At 43.4% G+C, this 14,581-nt stretch overlaps 1 protein-coding gene across 2 annotated transcripts in view; it reads left to right on the forward strand.

Annotated features, from left to right (window-relative positions):
- grik4 (glutamate receptor, ionotropic, kainate 4) overlaps window positions 1–14,581 on the forward strand; it is a gene marked incomplete at both ends in the record, with an annotated part of 204,070 nt that overhangs the window by 153,783 nt on the left and 35,706 nt on the right. For both annotated transcript variants that reach the window (XM_083985474.1, XM_083985475.1), the window contains one exon: window positions 7,740–7,847. In XM_083985474.1, coding sequence (XP_083841600.1) covers window positions 7,740–7,847 — 108 coding nt within the window. The remainder of the gene's footprint in view (window positions 1–7,739; window positions 7,848–14,581) is intronic.

Consider the following 14,581-nt stretch of genomic DNA (forward strand, 5'->3'; position numbering starts at 1 on the left):
GTGAGGCCTCATTTTATCACTACGGCCCACGCCTATGGAACAGACCGCCTGAAGACTTGAGCAGAGCAGAGAATGTGGACATTTCTAAAAGCTTTTTAGCCTGGCTTTTTAACTGAATTTTATTATTTTTATATTTTCATAACACTACTTTTTTAAATTGCTATACCAGTTGTCTTCAACGTTTTTCAGGCCAAGGACCCCCAAACTAGTATAAAGTAAATAGCGTTTCCTTGATGCCTTCAATTCCATTGTTTTTAAATTCTTGTGTGAATGCGTGTGTGTATGAGAATGTATGTGTGTATCCAGTATGTGTCCCCATGTTCATTGTTTTTATCATGTAAAGCACTTTGAGCTGCCGTGGGCATGAAAAATGCTATACAAATTAAGCTTGATTGATTGATTGATTGATTGATTGATTGATTGATTGATTGATTGATTGATTGATTGATTGATTGATTGATTGATTGATTGATTGATTGATTGATTGATTGATTGATTCACTGAGAGTTATTGTAACATCCATGTTCTCCTCTTCCTGTCTGTTCCTCTTCCACACCACAATAGCTATAATCCCTGTTTGTAGACTTAGGTCGAAGATTTTCTGGAGAAGCTTAGCCAGCTGGGCTGCATGGCCCTTTCACAGGCTCCGACACACACACACACACACACACACACACACACACACACACACACACACACACACACACACACACACACACACACACACACACACACACACACACACACACACACACACACACACACACACCATCCGGGGCCTTTTGCTTTTCCAGGATGTACGTAGCTTCTTCACCTCAGCTCTCTTCTCCTCTGCTGTAAAGAGCATGAGACTCGACCTTGGTGTGGAGGGAGCTGCAGCTTCAGTGTCAGGTTATGAATGAGACGACGCTATAGGAGAAGCTGCAGCTGAAGTAGAGAGACAGACCCTGCCTGCACTGTGAGAGATTTGACTCATTGGCTTTGTCCACATCGCCTGATGTTTCTTGGCTGCTCTTCCCTTTATAGTCGGTAATGGTCCTCAAGGCCTCTCTGGTGTTGTTGTTGTGCTCCAGCTTCTTCTCTTCTTTCCTTTTGTAGTCCTTCTACATCTGCTTTCATCTCCATCCTTGAAGGCCTCTCTTTTCTGTTGGAGGACAAGGACGCTGTACAGGACTTGCTGGTATTACAAAACACAATACAGTGTTCATGGCAGGCAGTTCAGTCTAGAGTGGCATGCAAAAGTTTGGGCACCCCTTGGTCAAAATGTCTGTTAATGTGAACAGTTCAGCAAGTGGAAGATGAAATGATCTCCAAAAGACATAACGTTACAGATGACACATTACCTTTACATTTTAAACAAATTTTTTTTTTCTTTTACATTTTCAAAATGACAGAAAAGAAAAGGGTTTGGCCACCCTGTATAGTTATAGTACACTGATGATTGCTTGAGATCCTCCATCTTCCACTTGCATTAACTTTCACATTAAAGAGATCGTTCAACATTTTGGCAAATTGGCCCATTGCCATAATCCCTATAGTACATCTCGCAACGTTCCCTTATTATCTCATAGCGTGGTGAATGTGCAGGTCACAACTTGTCCACCAGAGCGTTTTGGAGTTGTTGGATTGTGTATTTGATGAGTTTTGATGAGGGAAACCAAGAAATCCCATTAGCCTCCGTAGCGTAGCTCTGAGCAGCTCGCCACTCTGCTCCGCCGTTCTAAAAATATCTTGCACCGACAAATAAAGATAACAAACCTACTCCTTAGACTTTAGGGATTATGGCTTTGAGCCAATTTTCCAAAATGTTGAACTATCCAATTAACAGAAATTTTGACCAGGGGTGGCCAAACCTTTGCATGCCACTGAGAGCGAGCAAGTTATGAAACAGAACGTGTCTACAGATAAAGAAAGAACATAAGCTACAGTCACACATAAACGCAGCCCACCCACTCTATCCCAGAAGGACCCAAGAATGTGATTACAGATCTGAAACGATCATAGTGGATGGAGTCCATTTACAAAACCATTATTCAGCTGCTGTATGTGCTGTCATGTTGTCATATCACACAAGCAGGCTCTCTTGATGTATTAAGGCTTCATAAGACAGATCTCTATACTATACTGTCAGAAGAGTGACGATCTGGAGCAAAGTAGGAATAGCAAGTTGGGTTTGGTCTGTCCCCCAAGTGGTTAGAGTACGTCTCCACTGTTTGGGTCGCCCATACAGTAGATGAAGACATTTGGACTGTCAGAAGAGGACAGACTGAGTGGGGACTGTGACTGTGAGGGCATGCATTGTTTGTTGCGCGCTCTGCAGGGACGCAGCACTTGGAGAACACGCATGCAGCGCCGCTTTGAAGAGCCACTCTGACCGAAAGACCTTCTCCTCAACTCAGAGCTTGTGTCTCATTACGACGCTTGAACAAGCGATTCCATTATTCGCCACGCCGCCAAATGATGAGCACGCTTTGAGTGATTTACCAAATCTACAGTGGCATGAGGCATTTTGCTTGTATGTGTGTCTGTGAATGAGAGTCTTTGTAAGCAAAAAAAAACACAATTCAAATCGCATTTCCGACTGTTATGAAACAACAGTTTTTGAAAGTGTATCCAGGTCAGCCGTTTCATGCTCCACTCACTGCCAGGGATTAGAGACTCTGTACTCAGCAGGGAATAATAGCAAGTAAACCACAAACTTGTTTTCCTCACTCTACTCTAGATTTACTATGCACCTGTCTCATCCACCTACACCACCACATGTGCATTGTCTACGCCCCAACATTTACCCACACCCCCCCTTCCCCTTCCCTTATGAGCTTATGTAAAAAGATAGCCCACTTTTCCCACTCACTATTCCATAGAGGAAAACGCACATAACAGTTACACACAAACATAATCTAGGAATCACAGTGAAGCAGAGTGGTGGCCATGCTCAAAACGTAACCGTTTCGCTTGAACCCGACACTCAACCAGCTGTAATGTCCACTCATGGGTAGAAAAACTGCATCTATTTCAGCTGTTTTTCTTTTTTTCCTGAGCTGAAATAACATAATATCACTGTTACAGCAATAAAAAGTCCATCCCCGAGGCCCATGAGGTTTTTTTTTCCTGCTTCTCCCATACGCAGCCATTCATAAACAGGCATGCTGTCAGAAACACACACACAGATTTTGACTCAGACTCATTTGCGCGGCCCGTGTGACACCTGAATGCTTTAGCCTCGGTGTAAGTGTGCTGTATGACATTATGTTTGATAATGGTATAGCTATTGCGTCCCTCATATATGATGGATGCGTCCGTCACGGCTGCGATCTCGCCACACCCTATTGGATGCGGCGTTTTTTTTTGACAGGGAGATCAGCCAATCCCGACGCTTCAGTGAGCAGCCTCCTTAATCTTTTCCTTATGCTGTAATTCCAGGTTGCAGAATGAACCGTGGGTAATCCCTCACAGGGCGCGTCGTCGTTCCACTTGTTGTCACTGTCTCTCTGTCTCCCTCGTCTTTTTTTCTCTCTCTCTCCCCCTCTTTCACTCCATTTTGCAGTTGCATAAATTCTCTCTCTCTCTCTCTCCCTCTGCTGTCTCTTTCCCTTGTTCTCTCCGCCTTATGTTCTGCCTCCCTAGCTGGCTGCTCCTCATACTTTCTCATTGATTTTCTTTTCGTTTGCCAGCCTCACCGCGCCTACTCAGTAAGTGATTGACATTCGCCTGCATCTTTCTATTCCTCACCCTAGTCTTTTCCTTTTGCTCCTCTTCCTATTCCCCTCTCTCCCATTATACTCCATTCTTCCCCCTGCCTCCCTGCTTCTCTGGAAAAATAAATAGCGCACAGAATCCATAGTCTTGGACTTTTGTCTGAATTTGTTTCCTGCATTCACTGGCTGTATACTGCACCGGTTGTTATTCATTGTAATTGCAGTGTAAATACCAAATTAATGACACTGCAAATGAGAAACATCAAGTTACAGCTATTTATATCATTGTGCACAAACACAGTCTGGTATATGGCAGTATGCAGCCCTTCTCTCTATGATAAAAGCTTATGAGGCTAATAGATTCTCAGGGTGTGCTGTGTGTATAATGAGGTTCTACTGTATGCAATGGCTCGACGCCTTTCCCTCCACCAGGATAAATGCAGTGGTTAGAGTTCCGCCTGCTTTAAAGTTTGCACAACCTACAGAATTAATACAAACTAATGCTTCAAGGGAAATGACATGTAACATTACTGATGTTCTTTCCTGGCTCTCAGATTAATGGTAAACTGTGTTACGCTCTCATTAATATTTCATTAATTTAATTAGGCCTCTCCAAGTTTCAGCCCCTGATTGTCATCTTTTTCCCCCATTCTGTGCTATACTGTATGTGATATGTAACCCTCGCCCGCCCGCCCGCCCTACAGTACTGTACCTCCGTCTCCTTTCTTTATGGCACAAATCAATAATGAAAAGTGTAATTTATTGTCTAACGAAGAATAACATCAGCATTAAAGGTTGTACCTTGATAAATGTCAGGGTGTGCTAGCTGCCGAGGCTGCGTTTCTGCTTACACAAGCCGATGTATACGTCTTCCTTCCTGTGTTAGTCGAAGTGACTCACAGACAGCACAGCTCTATTTTCTTCCCCTCGCCGGCTCACAGAGAGTTGACGGCCGGGCCACCAAAGGGCCAGTTCCTCCCCCGCCAGCATATGCTTCTTCTCCCTTCCTGCTACACGCTGCCTCATCATCTCCCCCCCCCCTTCTCTCTCTCTCCTCTTCCCAGGCGTCACGGTGCCACCCCATCCTATTACCCTCTCAGTCACCCCCTCCCCATCCCACCTCCTCGCTTAGACCTTTGGTGACACCTGCTAAGCCCAGACAAGCCGCAGACTCCCACCTCCCGCCACCTCCACGGGCTCTGACAACTGATTGTGTACGCTGATTGCTGAAGACCATATTTCACAGGTCCAACTTTTTTTTTTTTTTTGGGTCGTACTTCACTTTGTTCACATTTTCTCCCTCTCTGTTTCTTGAGGCCGTCATCAGCAGCAGAGTGCGGCATGTGTTGCACATACTGTAGGGGGGTTCGGGTATAGCTGCAGTCTATTTGCGTGAGCAAGGTGCTGTTTCTGCCAACAAGTACCGTACACCAGAGGAAATGGAAGGCGAGATCTTTTTGATCACGCACTCTCAAAGGAGATCTTTGATTCTGGGAACTCTCCCCCCCCCCCCTTTTTTTTCCGTATCTCACATCAGGTTTCACCGTCGGTGTTGGGAGGATGGTTAAACAGCTTCCAAAAGCAGGCGCTGATCAACATGAATAGGTTGAAATCTCCAGAGAATCGTGGTAATTTAGCCTTGAAACAGTCGACTACCAAAACCAGGAGCTTTGTTACCGGAGCTTTTCTTCTTTTAATCAGCCACTGATCCCAACCAGCATTAATATTCCCCAAAGTTTTTTTTAGCCAGTAATCAAAGAACTCCTGACATGGGTTGAAAAACACATGAGAAAAGTGTCAAGGCTAAATTAGATTCTAGATTCTCTCATTAATACTCCTGAATAATATCCATCCCTGAGATTTTTGTTTCTAAGCTACTAGGGATATCGAAGTGGTTACACGTACATAATGAGGTAGATTACAGAGTTTGAATTATAATGACTTAAAACTGAATGTTTGTAATCATCATAATTTGATTCTAACGATCCCAGGTCATCTTGTTACACTGCCCTCCTTGTAGCTTTGTCCCCACAGACATCCGCTCAATCTTTATATACGCAGCAGCGACGCAGCCACAGCCACGAGCCTTTGGCTACAATTAGCGGAAGGTTATCGTTCAACTTGCTACTCATTGCCTGCTTTCACGGCAAATCTACCTACACAACCAACCACTGCAACACATTGAGAAAGATATATGTCCGAACTACTTGAGGGGACGTGTGCTGCATTTGTAATAAAACCAATAGGCTGAAGCACTCCATTACAGGCCAGATATTCTAAAGTCTGAAAACGGAGCCAAGGAGGAGGTGCAGATGTCTCGTTTCCCCTTGGGAAACTTGTGTTATAATACTATGATGATGATTATGGAATTTTGGCCCATTGATGACAAAAAAATGACTGCCTGCTTCAGTTTTAAAGAGGAACTATGTAAGTCTGGTCGCTTTTCCTCTGTTTTGATAACCCTCCTCCTGGCCATGTGCATTTGTTTACAACAAAGCCAGCGAGAAATCAATCAATAAAGCGGTAAATAATGTTATATATCATATAAGATGTTACAACGTGTATATTTGTGTAGTTTAATCTGTCATAAACAAGAAATTAGGAGTTACGGGGCGTGTTTACGTCGCGGGGCTGCAGAGACGAGAGCTGGGACAAAAACATTTCAGCCAAGAGACGCAATAAGTGACACACGTTGAAGGCAGAGAGCCTCCATTCTCCCTCGTAACAAGTTATGCCATTTATAAAACCATCACAATTACTCCAAAGCTGTTTAATTAAGGTCAAAATGTAGCATAGTTAAGCTAAACAATCCTGCATAGTTCCTCTTTAATATCTTGCCTTTTTGTCTAACTTTACCAATAAGACAAGTGAGACAAACTTTGAACACAATGGGCAGAACAACCTCATAAATACTGAAAATTGCCCATAAACAAAAACTAATGAAAAGACATATTTTGCCCGTGTCATCGCGGTTTCAATTGATCTTGACGTTATCTCCCGTGCCAACACACACACAGCAGTTTCTCCGTTTGTTATTGACAATGACCTGATCAAACCGTCAGTGATCTGCATCTGCAGCATAAATGAAATAATAGCTTGTGAAATTGCAGCAGCGAGAAGGAAAATAAAATGGTTTTGCTGATAGTTGCCTGTGTTGATGCCAACTCTTAGCATGTAATCACCAACGAAGGAGTATTGCAGTTTTGAATGGGGCTGATAAAGAAGAAGGAGAGCGCGCCACAGCTCAGGCAGGGAGGACGATAGAAGTCAGCAGAAAAGTCAAAGCTCCGTCATCACGAAGGAAATTAAAAAAAAACACACACAATTACTGGACCACTTCACATTTTTCACTTTATCCAGCACTTGAACAGATTTTTAATAAGCTCCAGGGTTGCAGAGTTTTCCTAACCATTAGAGGAGCCATGTACGTCCTTCAAGGTCAGAGCATACAAATCACCAAGGTGTATTTTCTTTTCCTATCAATGCCATTATGGTAAATTGAAGGTGAGTGGGTGTTATGTGTACCTCAAAGAAGCGAGAGGCAAAGTATATTTCCAAAAAAAAAATGCTTGTGTTCGCACAGAGGAAATAAAAGAAACAGAACAGGAGATGGCAGAGACAGATTGAAAGTGGAGGGGAGGAAAGACACTATGTGAGGTGGAGTTGTGAATCCCCACTCGAGCTGTAATGAGAATGTGAACGTGGCTCTGCGCCACAGGATTTGCTGGTAATTGGTTTAATGAATGCATTCTGTTGCCTCTGATTGAACACATGCCCCGTGTTCACTCCTCAAGGAGCCACACACATGTTGTCTTTGTTTCCTCCTGTAGTCCCGTTGACTTCCGCTCTCACTTTTTTTTTTTTTTTTGTCTCACGCCATGATGATCTGTCCTCCGCTGTCCTGTGAAGGTCACGCTGATCCCACCCCCCCACCCTTAGAGGAACGGAAGGCAATTAAGCGCAGATTGTTTCTATTGGTCTTTTCCAGCTGATGGACTTAGTGACTGATCTGTTGTTCGTGTGTGTGTGTCTTATTTGCAGATTGGCCTGTGGCACTCTGAACATGGACTGTCCATGGAGAGAAAACTTCCATCAATCAATGTGACGGACACTCTCTTCAACACCACTCTCACCATCACCACAATATTAGTAAGTAATACTGTATATACACACACACACACACACACATCAGCTGCAGTCCAGTCTGTTTCATTAGCTCATCCTTCCTCCTGATCTACATGTGGCTGACACTCTGCGGTTGACAGACAATTACCATATCAAAAAGCCATTTTGCGTTTTCGCAGCCAAACTCAGTTCTCTTGGGATCAGAGAGAAACTGATGCTGCGCAATTGTTTTGCCCTGAGTGCTTCAGAAGAAGCTACATCACAGCGCATCAGCGGGAGCTAATAATTCATCATGTCAGCCATTCACAGCCTCTGTTGTAAATATAGATCCTGTTGGCGCCGGTTCTCGCCACCCTCTCTGTGCTACCTGTTACGAGGGAAGCAGTTGTTAAGCAATTTCCTTAATCTCCTGCCATGTTAATGATTAATAATCTGTGAATCCTTAAAAGCCTCCAAAAATACAAGGAAAGTGCGCTTCTCCTCAATTTTGTCTAAACAATTGTCATGGTCAGTTTGTGCAGCGCAAGCAAAGTAAATTAGGTATCTGAATCGTTGAATAATTAAAGTAAATCATTTAAATAAGATTCAAATAATAAAAAGAATATTATATAATACTTATAATACTTTCACATAATTGCTGCTCATGTTCTGCTCTGTCATTATTTAACAAATGGCCAAATAAATTTCACAATGACTGATCATAAAAATTCAGCACAACTTAAAAGTTTTATTGGATAGGGAATTAAACAAGTACTGTATGAACATGCAGGGCAGCTAAATCAGCCTCATGTTCTTGTCTTAGTGAAGGGCTGTAGGTGTTTATAGCTACAGTTGCATGCAAAGGTTTTGGACACCTCTGGGCAAACTTTCTGTTAATGTGAACAGTTCAGTAAGTGGAAGATATATGATCTCCAAATGGCATATACTGTAGGTACAGATGACACATTTCCTTTACATTTTAAACAATATCTTCTTTTTTTTATTTTCATCTTTTACATCCCCCCTCACAATCAAGTAAATATCTTGTCTGATACCTTGGTCAAAGTTATCTGAGAGCTCAAGTCTCCGGGGGTTTCCCATTCTTTTGCAGGCTGCTGCTTTGTTTCCATTTTCATTCTGAAATTGTAGAAAACAAAAATAATACACTGATATTACTTAAAATATTACAAAAGAGTGTTTCATGTTTAACTTTGTGCCTTTTGGAGATCATTTCATCTTCCACTTGCTTCCACCTGCACATTCACCACGCTATAAGATAATAATGTATTACAGAATAACAGAACGTTACAAGACAGAGTTGTTTTCAAGGCAAATACAGAGACTGCTTGCTGAAAAACTGTCCCTGAAGGCAACGTGCATCAGCGGTTTTGCATGAATTTTCCTCTAAAACAACTCTGTCTGGTAACATTGTGTTATTATCTCATAGCGTGGTGAATGTGCAGGTCACAACTTGTCCACCAGAGCGTTGTGGAGTTGTTGGATTGTGTATTTGATGAGTTTGATGAGGGAAACCAAGAAATCCCATTAGCCTCCGTAGCGTAGCTCTGATCAGCTCGCGGCTCTGCTCCACCGTTCTAAAAATAGCTTGCACCGACAATTAAAGGGATAGTAGCATTTTTTTTAAAGTGGGGTTGTATGATCTACAAATAGCCCCTAAGTACTTTAATTGCAGTAGAAGACTCTCTGCACTCCTCCCGTTAGCAACACCAGCCCATAATAGCCCTGCCCAGAGATTTACAGTTTTTATTTGGACCTAACCAACTCACATATCCCTCCGCCCAGGGTTAGCGCCCGCCGATCAGCAGTTGGTTAGGTCCAAATAAAAACTGTGTTTTTCCTGCACTTTGAGGGGCTGGAAAAAAATATAGCGAACAATGGAACTGTGTAATTTTTTTTCACGTAAAACCTCTTTTAGGCCGCGAAAATAGGCCGTTTCTTTGGGTCCATTCACAACACTGTATGTTGTAAATCTCTGGGCAGGGCTATGGGCTGGCGTTGCTAACGGGAGGAGAGCAGAGAGTCTTCTACTGCAATTAAAGTACTTAGGGGCTATTTGTAGATCCCACTTTAAAAAAAAATGCTACTATCCCTTTAATGGTAACGAACCTACTCCTAAAACTATGGGATTACGGCATTGGGCCAATTTGCCAAAATGTTGAACTATCCCTTTAACAGAAATTTCTGTACTGTTACTATACTGTTCACATTAACAGAAATTTGTACTAGGGGTGCCCAAACCTTTGCATGATGCCACTGTATATAGTTCTGAATGGTCACATTGAGGTTAAAAGCCAATGTCATAGCCTCCTGGCTGCAGCTTCCATGTGTATGCTGTGATGTTGTGGTCTCAGCACACTGAATAGTAAATACAGCGAGGACAGCAAACAGCAAACACTTTCTGACAGTCTCTCCTCAAAGGTGTTGAAGCTGTTGTGCTCAGATGTCAACAAAGGGATGGCAGCAGCTGAGGAAAGAATGAAAAAAGGGGGACCATCAAAGAGAAGTTTACAGACTCCTCGCTGATTGCTGCGTGACGTGGGGCTCGCTTGTCGTGATTGTTGCCTTCGGGAAAAAAATGATCGCATCCCACCTTGGGGAAAGGTGTGTGGGAGGCTTCAGAGGGTTGTGTGACAATTTGACACTTTGTTTGAAGCACACTGACCGCCGTTATCTGCATCCGCACGCAGATACAGCCAGCTAGAAACTCCTGGTTATTCTTTATGAGAGCATCAGCATGTGAGTCATAAGCTTTTGACATATGGCTGTGAAGTAACTCGTCATATTGCGTCATATGAAACGCTGAATGAGCTCTAACCTCTAATAGGAAAGCAAAACTTTCATTTTCCACTCATTTCATTTGCAAAAACCTGCCACATTGTGCTGCAGCACAGCTGATCCCATTTCCCACTTGTACAGATTAAAGCCTTAGACCGAGAAACATGTGCAAATATTGCACAAATATGTCCCTGCACCTAATATGTTTAATATGTTAATATGTTTTTTTGCACCATCAAATACTTAACAGGGATTAATTAATAATCACTTATTCACCTTACATGATTGGAGAGGTAGAGCACGCCTGCTGTTTATTTCCAAACCCTGTGAGTAGAGAACATTTTCTCTGTTGCAGCAGCTTTGATTTTTCCTATTTACAGTAAAACATCAAAGGTGATATGTGGATTAATGCCGGAGCTGTGTAAAATGATTCATAATCTCCGTCAGCTGCGTGTGTTTCATGCCTTTGTTCATCGCTTACACACACATACACACACAAATGCAGTCATAAACACAGAGCCATCACTCGCCCAGCTCCTCCTCCTCCTCCTCCTCCTCTGATGAATCAGATGATAACACACAAAGTAGGTTGTAAGCAGAGGCAATTGGCCCAGTGCGTTCCTCTGAGTGGCTGGCTTATCAGCTGCGAGCGCTCAGAATGAGGGAGGGGCATATTGCCATATTTCGCCCACCGAACAACTCAACTGGTCTCATTGAGGCTGATTGGGGTTCAGATGGAACGGTTCATTTCACACAGAAGGAAAGGGAAAGACACAGGGGAGGACGGAGACGGGCGCGCGCGCGTCCGTGCCGTGCGCGTTTGTGTTGAGTACAAATGAGACAATGTTTTCACAACAGAAATAGGGTGTGAAAGAATGAATTGGCCTGAGCACAGAGCTTTGATTTCACTTTGGAGATACAGAGTCCCCTGGACCAAACTTCGGAAGCCACCAAGGAGCAATTTTCAGTGCCTATCACAGCTCATTCATCATGGTGTGATTGCTGTGTCGCCGTTATCTCGCTCGTGGGCGGCAGACAGAGCCGCAGCTGAAAGCCTCCATAAGAATTCCTTACCTGTATCGTTGGCCTTGGGGGTGAGGGGGGGGGAGTGTGTGTGTGTGTGTGTGTGTGTGTATGGGGGGGGGGGTTGTTGAGTATGTGGTTGTGCCTGTGTCTGCACTTACAGTATTTATGGATGCTCCCTTCACATGCATTTGTGTGCACTCTTATCATGTTCACCTGGCTTTTACAAAGCAGTTTCATTACATCCGCATGTGAATGTCACTTTCCCACTTCAGTTTCACACACACACACACACACACACACACACACACACATATACGACCTGAAAAAAACAAACAAATGTCAGAGAATTGATGATGGCATTACACTGACTACACTCTAATCACTGACTGAGTTTGTCAGAGGCGCTGTGTGTGGGCCTGGGTGAAATAATGTCTCTATAGCCTCAGCGGCGGCTGCACTGATGTTCTTTTGCGTGCTCCAGATGATGCGCTCGGTTGTGTCGTTCTGCGTCTCTGTGTGTGTGTGTGTGTGTGTGTGTGTGTCGTTGCTGCTCTCTGTTCCGGTCTGAAGCAGCAGAGCAGCAGTCGAGCAGCAGAAAGAGTCATCTGTTCTGTTTTCATTCCTTTGTTTTCAGGTCTCTTCCATCTCAGGTGATTTGCATTGCGATGGTAACAGCTTGATTTTCACAGCTACAAACACAATCTTTTTCTATTTTCTCAGTAAAGCGTAAAGGGAGAGGGAACTTGTTACTTTCGGAGGAGCCCTCTCTCCCAATTTATGACTTCAATGTTAAAGGAGCAGGAACAAAAATCACCACACTTGTTATCGAGTATACCAGGGTCTTAACCAACTCTGAAACCATGAGGCAGAGAGCCTCGGCGAGCAGTCTGCGTCGACCAGGAAGAGCTCTGGAGGAGTCACGTGTGTGTCTTGGGTTTTTTTTATTTGGGCACCCATGGTAACGGGTTAGAACGGACACAATGGCAGCGTGACATGTCTATTTTTCACGCGTCTCCCAGCGGAAAAGAGACAAAGAAAAGACCTGTTGATGTCATCATACCGGCAACATCAGAACAAGCCCCCCTCCACTGTAATTACTCATGCCTCTGTTGATACTACAGTAAATATCACACATTGATACATTTAAAACCATTTTAGCTGCCGCATGTGGAGACAGTGGCATTTAATTGACATTTTTTGTCAAATATAAATAAGAAATCTGGGTGCTTGATGGTTGAGTGGTTAAGAGCACATCCCATGTTGGCAATGCCCAATGCAGTAATCGCCGGATCGAATCCCGACTGTGCTGATCTGTACTGTGTGTCATTTCCCCAGTCTCTCTCCCCACTTCTTTCTCTCATCGCTATCCTGTCAGTTAAAGAGGACATATTATGGAAATATCACTTTTTGAAGGCTCTTTAACATATATCTGGGTGTTTGTCTTGCCTTCTGACCCCCAAAATGTGAGAATTGACAAAAAAAATCTGTAATTTTCAGGCTCCCTAGATTGAAATCCATGTGGTTTTACGAGCTGTTCCCTCAGTTGTCTTCTAGGATTTGAATTTGCATAACCTCACCCCTACCTGGGACCAGTAGAAGGGGCGGAGCAAGCAGTGGTTCATTTGCATTTAAAGGGACAGTAGCACTGAAACCAGCCGTTCTGAACAGGGCTGTTTTGAGAGGATGAAAAGAGCTGTGATGTTTGATCCTTAGGGGATTTTGACCAAAAGATGTCACAGATATGTTTTTAAGACACCTTGGAACTATTTTAATTTGTGGAAAGGGGGCATAATTTGTCTCCTTTAAAGGCAAAAATGCCCCAAAAATATATGTAGAAAAAAATAAATTATATATCGGTAATATATGGGGAATCCAATCATAATAAATTGGAATCCAACTTCCCGGAAGTCTGAATTCCCCAGCAACATGTATGTTTGTCTTTGAAAACTCAGATTAATCACATTCACAAACTTTGGATCTTTTTATCCAACTTCAGTTTCACTCCACCTGTCTCGTCCCACCTGCAGAAGCTGGAAGCAACCCACCACTTCCCCACTATATAATGGAATACATCTCATTATGCATATACAGATTCACCTAATATAGCCCCACCAACCTCCTCCATCTATGCACACAGGTCAGGTCACACAGGTGGTCAATATTGGAATCTGCATTAATGTTTAAAACAACAACACAACCGTCATTTATATTTTATGAGGCTACCACAGCCGAGAGGATTGGTATCAGAAAATACTAAAGCAGAAAGCCACCGATATATTTAGTGTGTATCTCCACCTCCTTCATGAACACACACACATGTTGCCTATATCTGAGAAATGTTTCAGTCTTTTTTCCATTGGCTTGATGTAAACACATATGGATATTATGCCACTGGCAAATCATTGAACAGCCCTTAGTGTGAACGTATCAGTGGATTAATTAGGCTCTTAAATAACACTCAGCGCTCACAGAATTCATGTCTCTGCGTTTTTCCTCATTTCTGAAAGGAATCAAATGGAGCAGAGCTTTACCTGTGGGGACATCGCTCTTTAGTGCCAGCTCTCCTGCCATTGTTGGGGAATCACGCCGTCTCAATATTTAAATCCCAGCTCAAGACCCATTTTTCTTGTTAGTGCCCGAAACCTGCTTTAAGCCGCTGCTGTAAGAGCCATTTTCTGCCTTTGTCATCTCAGCACTCTCGCGGTCATTCACTCAGTTCTCCTGCAGACTACCCTTGTGTCACTGAGTGCTCTCACATCCACTCACATACGTAATGGAGAAAATTCAACAGTGCACACAGTGTGGACTGATAAAAGCAGACACAGCAGCAGCAGCACATTTGCTGGCACACAGGCTCAGAAACACTGAGGAACACACACACACACACACACACACACATGTTCCTCAGTGCATGGGACGCAAGATCTGTCCCCATGTTTAAAGGGATAGTTCACCCA

The sequence above is a fragment of the Trachurus trachurus genome, assembly GCF_905171665.1.
Source record: "Trachurus trachurus genome assembly, chromosome: 13".
Lineage (NCBI taxonomy): Eukaryota > Metazoa > Chordata > Actinopteri > Carangiformes > Carangidae > Trachurus > Trachurus trachurus.